This window comes from Wasmannia auropunctata, unplaced genomic scaffold, assembly GCF_000956235.1.
Source record: "Wasmannia auropunctata unplaced genomic scaffold, wasmannia.A_1.0 LD336090.1, whole genome shotgun sequence".
NCBI lineage: Eukaryota > Metazoa > Arthropoda > Insecta > Hymenoptera > Formicidae > Wasmannia > Wasmannia auropunctata.
Window position 1 is genome coordinate 2088211 of NW_012026800.1, and position 17042 is coordinate 2105252.

Here is a 17042-nt window from a genome sequence, read left to right on the forward strand (position 1 = left end):
CGCGAGTTATTGGGCGTTCCTTCCACGGGCACACACGGCACACACGGGCGAAACGTCACTTGTGCACCGATTCGCGCGCGCGGGAGGGAACGGACGGGTCGCTCGCTCGCGGTTCTTTCCGATCGATATAATAGGCGACGAGGGAGGAGGAAACCGCGCGTCAGGTGAAACACTTCGGCAACAAAACACGTCAGATGTATTCGACACGGAGACGACTAGGGTGCGATAATGCACGGTGACGTCGGTCACGAACGACTTTCCCTCGCGGACGTCGCGCGGTCGTGCGTGGGCTGCAGCGTCAGATTATCGGGCGCCATTGATTAGCTGAAATCAATTAATTCCGGATTTTCACTCTTATTGCGCCTGACGCACACAAAGCGCCCGAGCAAAGGCGATACGATATTGGAGCTGCTCGGACACGCGCGCGGCGTATTATAAATTAAACGAGCCAAACTGGTCAGTCGTTTTACGAGTTGAGTCTAACTTTGCAAAACATGTTTTTACTTCAATATAGTATTTAAGTAAAGGATGAATAAAAAAGAAAGAAGAGATATTCAAGCCGGCAAGCTAAAATTATAATGATTGTAAATGAACCATTAATGAAATTAAATATGTATTCGAATGTATAATTGCAATATACATTTTTTAACATTGATAAATATCTCATACTTTTTGTACTCACATATATAATTTTCTGTTTTCAACGTATTAATAATGTAATTATCGTTTTCTCGTTCTTTATGGAATATCGATTTGATTGAGGTTGTACGAAGAAAATTGTTTCTATCAGGCAAGCACTGACAGATTATCGCGCGTTAATGATAAGAAAACACAGAAAGTAAAATACATACATCCACCGTCAATTCCAAACAATAAGATATCTTTTCGTTGCGTCCATACAAATATCTATAAATAGTTATTTATTCGACCGTAAATGAATCTTATCTAAACATTATTGCTCATAAATATTTCTTCGTCGACAGAAAATTTTCGACTTCCTATATTTTTTCATGTAATTATATTTCGAACAATATATTTCCTAGAATTCTACAGTGAGTCATCAGCTGTATTTATTTACCGGCTTTTGATTTCAGATAAAACAATCTAATTTTTTTTCAAGCCTTTATCATTGAGTAACATGAGGAAATATACGGTGAGCAAATATTTATGAGTGATTTGTATACTTTTCTTGTTTTCTAACAAGGCTTTTCTATTAAAGGCCTACGAGCGTTCAACGAAAGAGAAGGAAAAAGAAAGAATTTATCTGTATACATTGCACTGTCGGTCAAAAGTTTCCGGACACCAACATTAGCAATTCAATATCTGCTTTAAGTAAAATAGTTTGATGGTATCTTTGATCCGCGCGTCGACTTTGAGATCTGCATTTTCTTTGTTATTTTACGAACGGACAGCCTTTCTTTATAAAAAGCGTTAACAATAGCCTGCGTTTCACGATTTAGTCATGTTTCTTTCCCATATCTTGAAAAGTAATCGAAAGAGGCATTATGAGTAAACCAATTCCTATAAACTTGCAAAATATACTCTGCAATTTTTTAAAATACTTAGATAGCAAATAATTTAAATTATTACTTCTGGAAATATTTACATGTACTTTACGTCGTACAATTGAAAAACATTTGAATTGTGTCTACACAGGTCTACCAACGCAGAGTGAAAATCTAATGTTGGCACTCCGGTTAAATATCGGTGCAATAATTGAAGTAACGCTTACAAAACTACCGCATGAAGCAATATTTAAGTGGCTAAGATTTTAAAAAATGTAAGAAACCTCAAATTTAGCGTTGCCGATATAATGTTACATATGATGTTGAGACATAATTATAGTCAGGATATTCACGTGTCGAGAAGCTTTTGACCGACAGGTGTATGTTGTATTTTGGTTACTTCAATGAATATGAGTTTCACGCGTGTTTAATAATTAATTCCTTATTATTATTAATACAATAGTAATAATTAATTCCTAATTAATTACCACAAAATTAATAATTTCCGAAGAATAAATTTATTGGACACGATTATTTCTTTTGCTTCTTTTAATATTCATTCTGCGTTGTAGGAAAAGACCTTGCGGGGCATCTGCTCGGCGTATCGAAAGACTTTACAACCTGTTTCGCTCGAGGACCAAGCGCGACCCAAAAGCAGTCGGGCCTTGAAGTTTTGCAGGCGATGAAGAGCACGCGATCGCGAGAATGATTGCCTGGATGACGCATGACGCGCACTCACCTCTCGATTATTCACGTAATCGCAATCGGCTCCCGTCGGATTCTCCTCTCCTCGGGTGAAATCAGTGTCAGCACACGGCTACCGGAAGAAGCGATCGGTCGCCCTGACATTGCGCTCGATGCACTCGTAATCGCACAGATGCAGACGGGCAGCTGACCGCTTCACCATTGTCATTAACAGCATCCTTATTATCGACGATGGCAATGACGACGACGACGACGACGACGACGGCGTTCTCATTGCGCGAATGCAACGTGCACCGATGCGCTTCTCTCCCCGGGGATATCGATCGCGGAAGTTTCGCCGGGCTATCGATCGACCGCGGCTATCACCTGGACGGTTTCTTACCGTCTTCCGCCCCCCGCTGACTCTCGCTGCGCACCGCAACACTCGCACACTGTCGTACACTGCCCCCAGAAGGAGACGTCTATATCCGAGAGCACTGAGAAATCCGAGAATCCTCCGGCGACTCCTCTCAATCTTTCCTTGTTCGGAGCAAGGCCACGCGAATGGAAAGTCCGCTCGAATTGCGACACTAATACCTCCGTCCGTCCGCGGACCTCGTTCACAACTCGCTCGAGCACATCCGGTTACGAATTCACTCGCGCGGACTTCTTTAATCGCGAGAGTGATCGATGACTCTCAGCGAGTGTTGTGTCGGCACACCGCGCGCCTGGTCCGTCAGGTCGGGAATGAACCGCGTGAATTACGGCGCGACGATACACCGCGGCGGCTCTCCATTTATCCGCGATGAATAAACGTTTTCACTTTTAACTTCGTAGAAGGATCGCGGAGGAAGATCGATGGGCTTCTCTTCTCCGGACAACCGCGCCGTTTATTCCGGAGTAGCGAAACAGTGATCTTCTCTATGTCGCGGCCGCGGATTACGAGGGTCTCCCGGCGTGCGTCTCATTTGCGACGGGACCATCATCTCGCGACGGGCGTCCAGCCGCCTCTGTAAGAAAAATCAAGAAGACTCGGTTTTAGTCTCTCCCGTCATCGTCGCTCTTTATATATAATTTTTCGCGCGCATTCATGTAGACAACACACACAATACAGTGATTTCTGATCGAGATGCCCATTACGTTTTCGAGCGGTTAGGAGCGGTTTTTTTTTAGGAGCGGTCCCCCTGACATTTCTACGAATGACTAAACGTACGTGATGTAACGCATTATTTTCATATCCGCGCACGTATGATTATAAGTCACCAGCGCAAGAAGCACCCGTCATGTTTTGCAAGCAATCGGGAATCGTTCGTTTCGCATAGATGCGAGCAATCGCGTATACGTTAATCACTCGAGCTGTTGCAATTCGAAATAATTGCAAGTTTTCAAACAGCGTGAGCTTATACGCGAGATCCACTCGGCACTCCCTGGACGACGTAAAGTCTAAAATTGACGCATAAAACATCTTTTAAACATTTCTGCGAGAAATCTATCTAAAAATTGTCTAAAAGGATTAAAAAAGACGTATGCGATTTTAGACTTTGCGTGGTCTGGATTAAGTCTAAAATTGACGCATAAGACGTCCTTAAGACGTCTTTTAGACACTTCTACGATAACTATAAAGTTGTCTAAAAGGATTAAAGAAAGACTTTGCGTTATCTGGATTAAACCTGAAATTGACGCATAAGACGTTTTTAAGATGTCTTTAAGACGTCTTTTAGATGTCTTTTAGACATTTCTGCGAGAGTATCTAAAAATTGTGTGAAAGGACTATAAAAAACCGTCTTATTCGTTGATTTTAGACCTTGTGTTGGTCTGGATCGAGTTACTCGACGCGAGCTTCGATTCGCGAAGGAAGAAGCGGTATCGGGCCGCGTGGGCGCGATTTAATCGCGCTGATTTCGCGCGCGTTCGGCGCGCGCGGACCCACCGAAAATCGGTTCCGCGCGCGGCGAATCGACTCGTGCGAGCGCGTGCGTGGAGAACGCGCGCAATTCGCGTTTCTACGCGTGTACATACATACGACGAGCATGTAATCCGCGCGCGCGATAGGGCGATAGAGTCGCAATTGCGTCGCATTATCCTTGAGCGGCGATAAAAAAATGTGACGGCGAACCGACGACGGTCACGGACGGCACGTGCGACAGTTCACGTTTATCGATTCGCGCCAGTCGGCTCAGCCGGGCACCATCCAACCCTCGCGAACGAAATCCAATAAAGGGGATGTAGATCTAGATTCCGCCCCCCTCCCCGACGCTGATCATTAATTCGATCGACGGACTGGCAACCACGTTCAACTCTCGGTAATTTTCCACCGATCACCGGGCGCGTCTCTGTTTACCTTGCGCCAATTTGCTCTAATGACGTAAACCGCCTAGTACTCTTAATTTTTCCTAAACGAGAAAGGGTAACTTCTTTGGGCACTCTCTGTATGTACGTTCGCCGAGTCCTTTTTCGCGTCCCGTTTTCGATACAAATGCATATTTCAACGGCGTTCTGTAAAGACCTCGATAAACATGCATTTATGACGCGATAAATATTTATGATTCCTTTCTTGAAAATTGAAAAAGAAATGAGCACTATTCGTGACATATACATATACACACGCGCGTACACATACACACACGTATACACCACCTCTCGCGAGCTCACACTGCGAAACACGCGCGCCGAGGATGTGGGAGAGCGGTCACGAATCTTCGCACACGAACACGGGACGGCGCGAGCAAGTCTACCTGCTCGCCGTGGCGCGGTCGGCCAGGTAGTGAGTCACTAGCCGTGAGTGGAAAATAAATATTACGGAATCGTGCAGCGTGCTCCGCGCGAGAGCGACCAGCACGGCTCTCCCACCATATTGCCTGCCGCCGCGGTTGAAAGTAATTCGTTCGGCTCGACGCACCCGCTCGCGCGGCACGGCCGCCTCTTTGTGTCGGCTTCGCGTAAACACGGATGAATTCGCGCTAAATTTGCATTTTGCAATTTCGCTTCATTACCGATGAAATCAAATCTGAAGAATGTGAGATTTATCAAAGACTCAAAATCGCAAAAAATAAATAAATAAATCATAAGAATCAATTTAACGAACGTCACGTCGAATTAAACAAATCCTCGATCGTATGGTTTCAAATATTTTCGTAAATAGTATTGAAGTCCGATAAATGGATAAAGCAAAATTATTATTAGATTAAATACAATAAAATTGAATAAAATAATTACTATTCTCTAGCGAGGCCAAACGGTCCACCCTCCTAACACAACTCCTAGCTCGACCAGAGTTTTGCGGCACACAGACCAGGCCGCGATGTCACCGCGATGTCCTATCGAAGGCTCCTAATAATTGTATCTTCCACGGAGCGCGTCCGCGGCCGCGCGCTCTCCAGCGCGATGCACTTCGAAGTATCGATCGAAGCGTATCCGAGCGACCGCCGAAATCGCTACGCTGTCGAGCCCGTGAAATGGCCGAGGCGAATGCCCGAGGCGGGCGGTCGAAATTGCAATCGCGACGAGAGCAGAGAGAGAGAGAGAGAGAGTCCTTTGTGCGTCAGGATCTCGGAACGCGGAAAAACCGGAGAGGCACACACGAGAGGTGCACTGCACCGCGACTGGTCGGTCGTAACCCGAGATGGAGAGAGGAGAGAGAGAGAGAGAGAGAGATCCCGCGCGTTCGTTACCCGCGCGCGCGAGCGGCGGGCAGAACCGATCGACCTGGCGACCTTCCCCTCCGGAGGTGAACTAACGTCTCTCCCCCGTGCTGCATCCACGAGCGTGTTACCCCCACCACTTGACCCACCTGGTCGAACCACCACCTGACTGAGTCCCACCGAATATCCACTGGGTAGCACCCAGCGCGCCCATGAGGTTCTCAACGACGCCGGAGGAGCGGATCTCCGGCGCGGATCTTGCGTGTTGTTAATTATTTTTTCCGCCGCTCATCGATCCACGCATGGAGAACGTACTTACACTTCCTGGAGGACGTAAGAACCGCTAAGAGGGAAAACCTTCGATATCTGGGAGGAGGGGGAATTTCGTCGACGTAACAAAACCAATTACGATACCAATTTCTAATTACGCGAATACAAAAATCTGCGCTGTCTGCTGTATTCTTTTTTTGCGCGGCTACTTGTGGGAAGCGATTAACACTAATGAGAATGGCAAATCGAGTCTCGCACGCTACATCGCAGAAACGCCCGCTCATTGAAGCCGTATACTCGCTCCTCGATCTTATTTACTAACGGAAACGCATCGCGTGGGTCATCGTAGCGATCGATGGACGCACATTAAGCGAAGCGATTTGTAGATACGCTTCGGATTACGGCGATAGATCTTCGCATTGCGAAATGAGGTCAAGCTCGATAATTAAAATCTCGGTTGCGTGAGATTTCTAATTAATTCACCGTGTAATAAATTATATTCATTGTGTATTAATTCATTGTGCTGCAGTAAATTATACAGAGGGACGGGTAACGCGTTTAACAACTCGGGGTTTTTGTACTTAAAATTTAACAGCACGTCGATAATTCCGTAATATACACGTCGCAGTAATTTAGCAGGAGACGGCTTGATTTATTTACAACTATTCTATCCTTGTCCCGAATTCATCAAGAAATTTATCACTTATTGTTAAATTAATGTCTGACGCTTCGGCGATGTCACGGGGCGTCTCGCGACGCGACGCGAATCGATGTCGTTAAAAATATTCGGCTTATATACGCGGCCTCGAGTGGCTGGAAAATTAATTTCCGCAGCCGCCCGAAACGTTCGACGAGCGTTACGTCGCTGAGCCCATTGCTTAGCAACCGGAAGTAGCAACAGAAGCGGCTATAGCACGCCCTACACGGTTTTACAGCTGCCTCTCCTCGGCTGCACGGGGTGCACGGTGGCAGATGTCTCTCTCAAATGTCGGCGTCCGATGTCATCGGGGATCGCGACTGGAGTGCGACCCGCCCCTGCATGGATCTTCGTGACCGACGCGAAGACGCCGACGTCTTCCGGGAAACCGACGGCTTTCTCTCGTCTACCTATCTTATATGAATCTGTCGTTAAAAAAAAAGTAGGTACGCGAAATAAATAACCTTCGGTTAGAAACGATTCCTGATGCGAATTGTCAGCGATGATTGTTAATAAACTTTAGAATCATCAAGGGGTAAGATTGCCAAGACTCCGAGATGGCGTACAAACAGCAGCCAGCCCAGGACGAGCTGGAGCTGGAGACGATGGCGGAGGCCGAGCTCTCGCGGCTGAAGAGGCAGTACAGGATAATGGAGAACGACCGGGCGACGTGCGCGGAGGACGCGAGGCTGCAGCTCCGCAATCAGCAGAATGCGATCGACCGGCTGGAGTACGAGAAGGCCGAGCTCGTGCTGGCGATTAAGACCGCGCGCTCGAAGGCGTTCACGCGCAGGGACGCGGAGATGGACGGGAGGCTGAGGTGCCTGCTGACGAGGCGCGCCAAGTATATCGAGCTGATAGAGAACGAGAAGCGTCAGATAGCCGAGCTTGACGAGCAGATCGGCAAGGTTGCTGGTATTGCCAATGTCGCGTCTATGTAGATCCTTCTGTACAACCGCGAGCGTAATCGCGAATAATCTGATCTCAAAATTAACGAGCCAATCGATCGCGAGGCATCAATAAGTGTAGGAGAAATAGGCCGCAAGTGTTTTTCGATGCGAGACTACAAGCGATGCTTTTCGATATCGCCCGTGTCCGCGGTAATCGATAACCGATGAAAGCGTTGATTTGTCACGAGAGATCGGAACGTCTCTTTAAGCAGTACAGACGAGGAGAAATATCACTTTCATCCCGCCGCGACGTCGCTCGTCGTTTACGACATGTGAGAATGTTGTTGCAGCTTTCGAAGGATGTCACGAGCATGAGGATGAAAGTGCGCACGGACGTGCAGTCGCGGGAGATAGCGGCGCAGCACACGAGGACGATACTCATGCTGGAGAACCGGGTGGAGGTGGCCACAAAGCGGTTCAACCTGGTGATAGCGGAGAACGCGCGGCTGCGCGACGAGATCGAGACCCTGCTGAAGGAACGGTCGCAGTTCATGCAGATGTGGAACAAGCTGATCGGCCAGTTGAACACGGGCAAGCAGATCATCAACGACCTGATCGAGCAGGCGACGGTCACGTTCAATCAGCGGGACGAGGAGCTCAACAAGATCCAGGCGCTTCGCGAGAGGTATAGGACGCCACCGCGGATTTTCCGCGTCGTTGATCGGATTGCCGCACCGTGAAGCGCGCGGCGGCGTGAGATGCCGGCCGCATTTGTACACGACATCGCTCTCCCGTTGCTCGCCGATCGCCGTTACCGCTCGCGGGGAGTCGCGAAAGTGGAAACCCCCCGTCGCCAGATCGTTGTCCCCATAATCCAAATGGCTTTGCCCGCTAACTAACTCGAGATCCATTCGCATTCGGCCTGGAATTAACGTCCGAATGTCGCTGCCTTTGAATTAGAAACTCGGAGAGCAACGACATCGGCCGGAGCCAGTGGCGCATAGAATTTCCGCCGCTCGCGCGCTTTCCGTCCGAATGCAATGCCGTAACGGCTGCTTGATTTATTCGGTCGCGGTACTTGCGAATTTGCGTAATTTTTCGCCGGACGGCAGAGAGAACGAATTGCGATCGGCTGGATCGTGAAAAACGCGCTGACGAGAAGGCGTTTCTGTTCGCAGGGGGATAAGGGATCTGAAGAACCACACGTCGGAGATGTGCGAGCTAAAGAGGACTCTGGACAACGAGATGAAGCTGCAGGAGTTCCTCGGCGTGAAGGGACAGTTCCGCGAGATGGTCGATCTGAACGCGAAGAGGGAGGCCGAGAGGCAAGCTAGACGGGAGGAGAAGCAGAACAAGATAGCGGCCTTCACGCAAATCTTGCAGACGATCAAGCAATTCACCGGTACCGTAAAACGGGCTCTTACTTAGAATAATCGTGGGCGATCTGATTTTCAAGAACTTCCGTTCTCCCGTTATAAAGTATTCTCGGATTTTCTCACGGAACTCTCAAGCTTGCTCCAGTTTTGTACATCGTACAATTGAAGATGTAGATCATGTATTTTAACGCTTATTCGTTATTCAAATTTTGCATTTGAGAGCTTACATTATTGATGTTCAATCTTGACTCTGATTAATTCAAGCGTACAATTGAAGATGTATCTTAACGCTTATCCAAATTTTGCATTTGAGAGCTTGTATCATTGATTCCGATTAATCGTATCGATATAATAAACAGGCGAGCAAGAAATCGACAAACTTACCGCGCACTTCATCAAGCAAGAGGAGGAGAACTTCGCGCTCTTCAGCTACGTGAACGAGCTGAACGACGAGCTGGAGAGTCTTCAGGCGAGGATGGAACAGCTGACGGTGGCCATCGACGAGGCGCGTGCCCTGAATGTGCATCGCGACCAGCAGCAGGCCGAGAACTTGGAGAAGATCACCAAGGAACTGGAGGGACAGACAGCGCTAGCGGACGCTGCCGAGGAGGATCTTACCAAGGTTAACGATAGAAAACCGTTCATTGGAAACTTTACGCTAGAAATAATTTCGCGCTGAGATTATTTTCTCGAAACGTGAAAACGTTATTTGAAACGTAAAATGTTATTATATTAACTAATAACAAGATGTCATTCTTAAAATCATTAGCAAATTAACGCCGCGCTTTTCGAGGATTATCTCGCTATTTTGGAACGTAAAATGTTATCATATTGATTAATAATGAGATGCCGGTCTTAAAATCATTATAAGTTAGCAAATTAATGCCGCGCTTTTCAAGGACTACCTCGCTATATCCGGGTGTTGTCCTCGATCTTAATAAAACGGGCTCCGATATCCGCATGGCGACTCGGCAAATCGCAGCCCGAATGTGTAACGAACGATTACTCACGGCTTCGTGTTTCCAGTGCAACGACGTGATGGACAAGCTGCTGCGGGGGATCGACGGCCTCTTCAAGGCGATACGCTGCGACAACTCGCCGATTTTGGAACTGCTGGGCGACAACGCCCACGTCACTATGAGCAACGTCATGCTCCATCTGGGCATCATCGAGAAACGGATCACCGAGATGTTCCACAAGGTCTACTGGGTGGACAAGGAGGGTAAAATTCCGCAAATGCGGCTGGACGAGGAGAGGAAGCCCAAGCTGAAAGTGCCCGCTCTCAGTCGCATCGTACCCACCCAACCATGCGTCCTGTGAGCCCCGCTTTGTTACCCTTCCCCCTCACGTTCCTTTAATCCACCCTCGAACTCGCGTGTTTCCGGTCTATCGACGGTCTATCCTCGAGATTCTCCCTAACATTTCTGGCATTTAGCCCTGAACGTGACAGCCTAATTTCCGTCTGAAAATAATTTAGCTCTTCTCCTATCGTGCCGCGGGATTAGAAATTTATTACAGACATTTATTACAGTAGATACAATACGTAATCAGTAGATATATCTAATCAGCGAGACTGATACCTAATCAGTGGAAAGATTTTATTAACCGGACAAACGCGCATCGCGAGGATATCCGAGCCGCGCGTCAATTTCGCCCGACTACTTTAACGTCCTCGAATGCACAGCTGCGTGGAGCAAGAGCACATGCAGTTCGTCTCGGAGGGCCTGGAGGCGCCGCTGACACGTGCCGAAGCCGTGCAGAAGCTGCGACAAAGGCTCTTGGAGGATTACGCGGAGCTGCTTCACAACGTGTCCGCCTGCCACTTACCGGCGGCTAGGAAGATTATTCAAAGGCGTTATCAATAAAGGGAATTAACGCACATTTCTCCTCGTGGACTTGAGACGTGACCTTTCCGCCAGCTTCGTCACGACGTTCGCGTGAAGCTTACGGGGATTCAACACACGAGGGTGTCGCCAGATCGTCGCAAGCGCAATGGCGACACAAAGAAAATAATAGTTTTATGAATTGACTTTTTGAATTGTAATGATTTATTTTACTTTTATCTACTTTGAGATGTTATATTTATATATATATATATGTGTATGTAGATTTAAAAAAACATTAGTCACGTTTTTTTTTAAAAGAAATACTACAACTTGAAATTTTTCGTCACCTGCGAGCGTCACCAGTCGCTTTCATTCATTCGCTTTGTCGTCACCTGCGGCTTTACGACACCGCAGAAAACCCGCAATCGGTCGCGGTAATGGGACTGATAGATACCTCTATTCGCGATGCGGCGAACCTTTCTCTTCCCGCACCCTCTTCTTGACGGTCTTGATAATCCGCTTCAATTCAAGGATAGTGCGCTTGATGTGAATCAGCTGCTGCTCGATGTCCTCGCTGCTCACCATGACGGGTATCTCTTTCCTCTTGCATATCTGCTGATAGATGTTCCAGCAGCACGCCTTCACTTGCGTAAGCTCCAGGTTCTTCGCCGCGGCGGTCTCCTTTATCTTCGAAACGATCGTCTCCCATTTCAATGCCTCCGCTTTCGCCCGATCGTACCTCTCTTGCAATTGCGCTAACTTATTATTCAGCCCCATCAATTCTTGCGTCTTGACTTCCGTCAAATGGTGCTGCACGTAAAGAGAATTACCTCTATAACTCTCGGCTCTTTTCAGTCTTTTTTTTTTATTGAGAGGAAATATACGTCTCTATTTGGAAACGGATATTTGAAAGCCGAGAGATATTAAACTCGTAAAAGAGATTTATAAGAGATTTATAGCGGAAAAAAAACTCGATTATCGCACTGGAAAACAGCCAAGCGTGGATAAGAATGCGTGATAAAATAAAAAAAACAAAAAGAAAAATACTTCAATAAAAAATTTATGTGCTTCAAGCTATTTGCGGAACGAAAATCAGCGTAGTTACGATTAAATCGTGTTTTTTTTTCTACGTTAAAATGTAATCAATATTCAAGGCAAAAGTAAGACTCTTAAATTAAATAATTCTAAAAAGCATGATGCAGCTGCGTTTTTGTAGAATCATGATGACGCGATAACATGTGAGATAAATGATTATTCGAACATGTGAGATAAATGATTATTCGAACAATACTATTTCTGATCCTTTCTCTTCTAGCATCCGAAGATTCCTGTCTTGATGATCGGACAACGCTTGCCTGGCCTCGACTAAAGTTTCGTAGCGATTAAAAATTTCGTTGATCGACTGAAACTCGCCCATCTCGTTCACGACCCTGTCCAAGTAATTTTGGTATTTCCTGTACTCCCCTACGTAATGCTGCATTTTAACGCGCACGTCTCTCATGTAACGTAATTTCTGCTCCAATTCCTCGATCTAACGAAAAAAAGATACCACAGTTACGATCGTTATATAAAATCCTTTTTTTTTCTTTTTAATTTTAAGTAGTCGTTCGACTCTGTAAATCATTCAAAATTAAGATCGCGAGGTCCGCTTCTCGGAGCTTCTAGCTATTCGTTTCCTTCGTCCACGACCTCCGTACTTCTCGCCTGCACTTCTCCTGGCGTTCCTGCTCCTCCTTGATCTTCTGCTCGGCTCGCTCGCGCTTCTCGACGTTCTCCTTCACGAGCGTATTAAACTTTACGAGGGATTGCCGCAACTGCAATTGCTGCTTTCTCGCCTCCTCCCACTGCTCGTCCATGCATTTCCGTCTTATCTTCTGCTCCGCTCGTTTCTCCTTTAATACATCCTCGACCTCGGCCAATTCCTCATGAGCCCTGAACACCTCGGTCGCCGGGCAAGTTCTCGCTTTGTCCCATTCTGGATATTTTCTAATGTCGTTACAGATAATAACGAGAATGTAATTTACAATTATAATGAATAACGAAATATGTTAAAGTCCTCGCTTTGTCCCATTCTGGATATTTCCTAATGTCGTTACAGATAATAACGAGAATATAATTTGCAATTGTAATGAATAACGAAATGTTAAATTAAATTGATTTTAAAGTTTATTAAAAATATAATTTCCCTATTATTAATAAAACAAACGTAATTCTATTGTATTGTCCGCTTCGTATTCTTATCGATTGTTGCGTGTTACAGATGGATCGTCTATTTTTATTCATTACATAGGTATATCTCTAACTATTTATTAACGCATAATCCCTAGATGTACGAAGAATAATTAAGGACACTTTATTACAAAATTCAAAAGCGTATTTTATAAAATTGCGTTACTTGATAGACTGACGTTCCTCTTGCTTGGATATAAAGTACTCCGAAACTGCTTTCTGCGAATTGGGCGGGATAACGGCCCTTTGCACGAGATTTTTCGAGTCGTCAAGCTGCGCCGTAGCCATTTCTTTTTCTTTTCAAAATGTCGTTTTATTAACCGCAATTTTTCAACGAACGTGTCAATATGAGAGCGTATTTAAGCTTTTTATAAAAAAAATGTCACGGAAGGAAGCACATGTATCTGCTGTACACGACTGATCGATCAAACAAATTGAATGCAGTCGCACGCACACACACGGGCGCAAGAAAGAGACGAGGAACACGTGGCGGGCGCGTATGTGGGAGGGAAAGTCGACGGCAGGAGAAGCATTGTTGAAAATAACGAACCGGGTTTTTATTTATATCGTACACTTTATACAAGAGCTAACAACAATCTTATTAAAAAAAAAAAAATGTGTTTGCTATTAGATATCGCGCGGACGAAAGAGAGATGAACGGGGGGGGGGGGCCGCGAGGGAGGGGAAAACGTGCGGTTGGCGAGGATGATCAAAGCATATGTCCGTTCACGAGTGGACTTCCTGGCCGAGCAGAGAAAGTTGCTTGAGCAATTGCTTGGCGTTGATGAAGGTCGTGGAGCCGTAGATCACCCGTTTATTCACCCCGGCTCCGCTTCGTTGCTTCACGTAGTCCACCAGATTCTGGTACTCTATGTAATTGCCGCCGCCGACGACGAAGACGATCACGTCCTGGAACGTCGGCCGATTCTTCGGCATCTGCTCGGTGTGCTTGAGCTGCTTCGGGTCGAGATAGAGGTAGTCCTCGGTGCGCGAGGACTGCTTCGACTCCATCAGCTCGTCCACTATCTTGGTGACGGGCAGGTTGTGCTTCTTCACCACCAGATTCTTCACGCCCTCCATGACGAACGACGAGCCCTGATTCATCAGCTTGGAGAACATACTCACTGTCTTGGTGCCGCCGCCCTCGTAGCTACTCTGGATCTCGGCTATCCTGGTGTAGTTGCGTAACCGCTTTACGTATATCAGCGGATTCAGATCGCAGCCGGCCGCGGTGAGCGCCGCCTCCAGTTTATTGTAATCCGCGTCGGACATGTTCGTGCAAATGAAATAAATAATGGCGAGGCGCAGCTTGTCCTCGGGGGTGCCGCAGTCCGGATCGCCGATGGTCTCCAACACGCTCCGGTCGAGCGTTTGCTTGCTCATGATCTTCTCCTCCAGCTCGAAGAACGTGTCGAGTCGTCTGGACTTTATAGCGTTCAGGATACCTGTGGCCACCGACGTGTGCATGTCGATCAGCCGCTTCATCTCCAGGAGTTGTGGCAACGAGTTCACGGCGCTGGTCAGGCGCGCCGTGTTATTGGATACCATAGACAACGCCATCTCGCTCTCGTTGTCGATGCCCATGGAGGATTTCAACTTCTTCACGTCCTCCTCGCACGTGCGGTACTGCTCCAGCTCCTCCTGAATCGCCTCCGCCACCCTGGGGAACGGGCTGCCCTTGTGCTGGCACCAGAAACGATCGCGGTTGTCCAGCTCGTAAGCGCGCGTCTTGGAGCGTGTCCCGCCGGCGGGGGATCGTCCCACGTTCTCCTCCACGACGAGCCTGTTCAACGCCATCTCCAGAACGTCGTGCGCCAGCGCCTGGTACGTCCACGTGTGATGCAGCGGCGTGGCCATGTCGACGTTGCGGTCCAGCACGATGAGCAGAGGCCTCTGGAAACTGTAGTGACCGGTCGCGGACGCCTCACCCTCGAACAGGTTGTTCCTCGTGTCCCACACGTTCTCCCGCAGCTTCTTGTCGATCATCTTGGCGACCATCTCGGCGGCGTTGCCCCTGGGACACCTTATGATCGGCACGGTGCCGAGGGTGACGAACACCGAGAACAGGCAGTCCACGATGATGTCCATCACCGACTCCATCTCGCTGTCCTTGACGTCGCCGCGATTGATCGCGTGGTAGGATATCACGTCGCTGTTCTGATGCCGCAGGACGAACAGATCGTCCTCCAGGGTGATGAAGTTCAGGTACTGGTCGAACACCTTGTGGATACTGGCGACGACGCCGCCGAGCAGCGCCGCGGTCGCGAGATCCTCCATCCTCTGCCGGCTGATCGGCGAGATGAAGTTCAAGTGGTAGATGTCGTACAGGCCGTTCTGCAGATCCTGGCCGATCCTGCCGAGGTTCTCGTCCGTGGGCGCGCAGAAGTAGATCGCCGGCACCTCGGGGATGGAGTCGCGGTCCGAGTGCAGCTGCATGTGCAGCGTGATGCCGAGCTCGCGAAGCTCCTTGACCGAGATCAGCGGCGATATGATGTCCTGGCCGAGGCGGTCGTAGACGAGGATCTTCCACGTCGGCACCGCGCCCTCGAGCCGCGGCTCGGGCTGATTCAGATTCAGCATCTGCTTCAGGGCGTTTATCTGACGGTCGCGCAGGCTCATCGTGACGGGCCTGTCGAGGAACCTAACCTCGCACGCGCGCGACACTCGTGTGCTCCGATCTCTCCGGGCGCCCGGAGACCCCAAGTCAAGTTACGTGGCTCGTGTACGCCGCTGCGATCCCTGGGAGACGTCGGACGCGCACCCGGTGTCGCATATAGGGCCGGATTCTCAGAAATCTGTCAACCTAAGTCCGGCCTTAGAGCACCCTTTGAGAGCTGTCAAACTGACCTCCGTATGACGGAGAACGGACACGTCACGTTGACGTTTTTCATAGTCGATAAATTTACGCGAAGCCTATAAAGCAGTGACCTAATCTACCGACATCAGACATAACCTAAAAATACCACAGTTACCTACTGCAGTTATTTAAATTTGTTACGTCATGTGCGTCATGCATGAATGAAACGGAACACATCCTTATTATATAAGAACATTTATAATATTTATATATAGCCTTTTTCGTGAGAATCAATTCTTTCGAAACTTAACTGATTCTTTATTTAATTTAATAGAACTTTAATTTATACGATTTAACTTTATCTGATAATTGCTATATAAACAAATTCATAGTGTAAAAATTATTGGTTAATAATTTATTTATTTATTTTATGGTGTAATTCATGCTTTTTACAACATGGACAAATTTATAATCAATCTTCTGTTTCTTCCCAAAACCATTCCACTTTTTACACATCATGACAATTAATTATATGTATAAATTTTATACCTAAAATTTAATTTCAGCTAATTAGTATTTTACTGATTATATAAATTAATTGATATATTTTTTATTTGAGATTGAAGTTAAAACTTTTTAATATAATATAATAATTTTATGTATTTTAAATTATCGAATATATGAAATTTGTGTAAAATATATATGTGTAGATGCAGTAAAGGTGTCAGTCTATGTTTCAGGTAGATTTCTTATCAACCTTTAATGATTCGAATGTTAGAAACCAAACAAACTTACTCACATTAGTCATATCATGCAGATGTTTCATCTCAATGAAACACTCATTGATTAGTACTTCCTCATATTTCTAAAGAATGATTCATGAAGGTAAAATGTAAAAGAAAAAAATAACTGGAGAAAAATGACTCAGGTATATGATATATCGCTTTTTAACAATAAGTTTTAGAAAAAGATATACCTGCATGCATATCTCTATTAGGATTGCTGCTGTGTGTATAGGATTTAAAAATAAATACTTTCTCTCAATTTCCTGTGATTCTTTTAAAGAATAAAAAAGGTTTTTCTAAGAAAAAGTGTAACAAAAGAAAAAAGAAACAGGTATAGACTTA

The 17042-nt window shown here is 46.7% G+C and overlaps 3 protein-coding genes across 3 annotated transcripts; 1 reads left to right on the forward strand and 2 right to left on the reverse strand.

Moving 5' to 3' along the window:
* The first annotated feature begins 7354 nt into the window (after positions 1–7354).
* On the forward strand, positions 7355–11349 carry LOC105447881 (coiled-coil domain-containing protein 63). The gene is made up of 6 exons (XM_011686139.1): positions 7355–7705; positions 8038–8372; positions 8866–9089; positions 9423–9685; positions 10090–10379; positions 10748–11349. The coding sequence occupies exons 1-6, from the start codon at positions 7355–7357 to the stop codon at positions 10926–10928; spliced, it is 1644 nt and encodes a 547-aa protein (XP_011684441.1). The 3' UTR covers positions 10929–11349.
* Positions 10849–13567, reverse strand: LOC105447880 (coiled-coil domain-containing protein 42 homolog). The gene is made up of 5 exons (XM_011686138.1): positions 13285–13567; positions 12587–12875; positions 12181–12420; positions 11344–11699; positions 10849–10896 (listed from the first exon to the last, which is right to left on the reverse strand). The coding sequence occupies exons 1-4, from the start codon at positions 13404–13406 to the stop codon at positions 11346–11348; spliced, it is 1005 nt and encodes a 334-aa protein (XP_011684440.1). The 5' UTR covers positions 13407–13567; the 3' UTR covers positions 10849–10896; positions 11344–11345.
* Positions 13568–13653: 86 nt separating this feature from the next.
* Positions 13654–15833, reverse strand: LOC105447879 (protein sly1 homolog). The gene has a single exon (XM_011686137.1). It carries the CDS (start codon positions 15735–15737, stop codon positions 13845–13847), a length of 1893 nt encoding a protein of 630 aa, XP_011684439.1. The 5' UTR covers positions 15738–15833; the 3' UTR covers positions 13654–13844.
* Positions 15834–17042: the final 1209 nt, after the last annotated feature.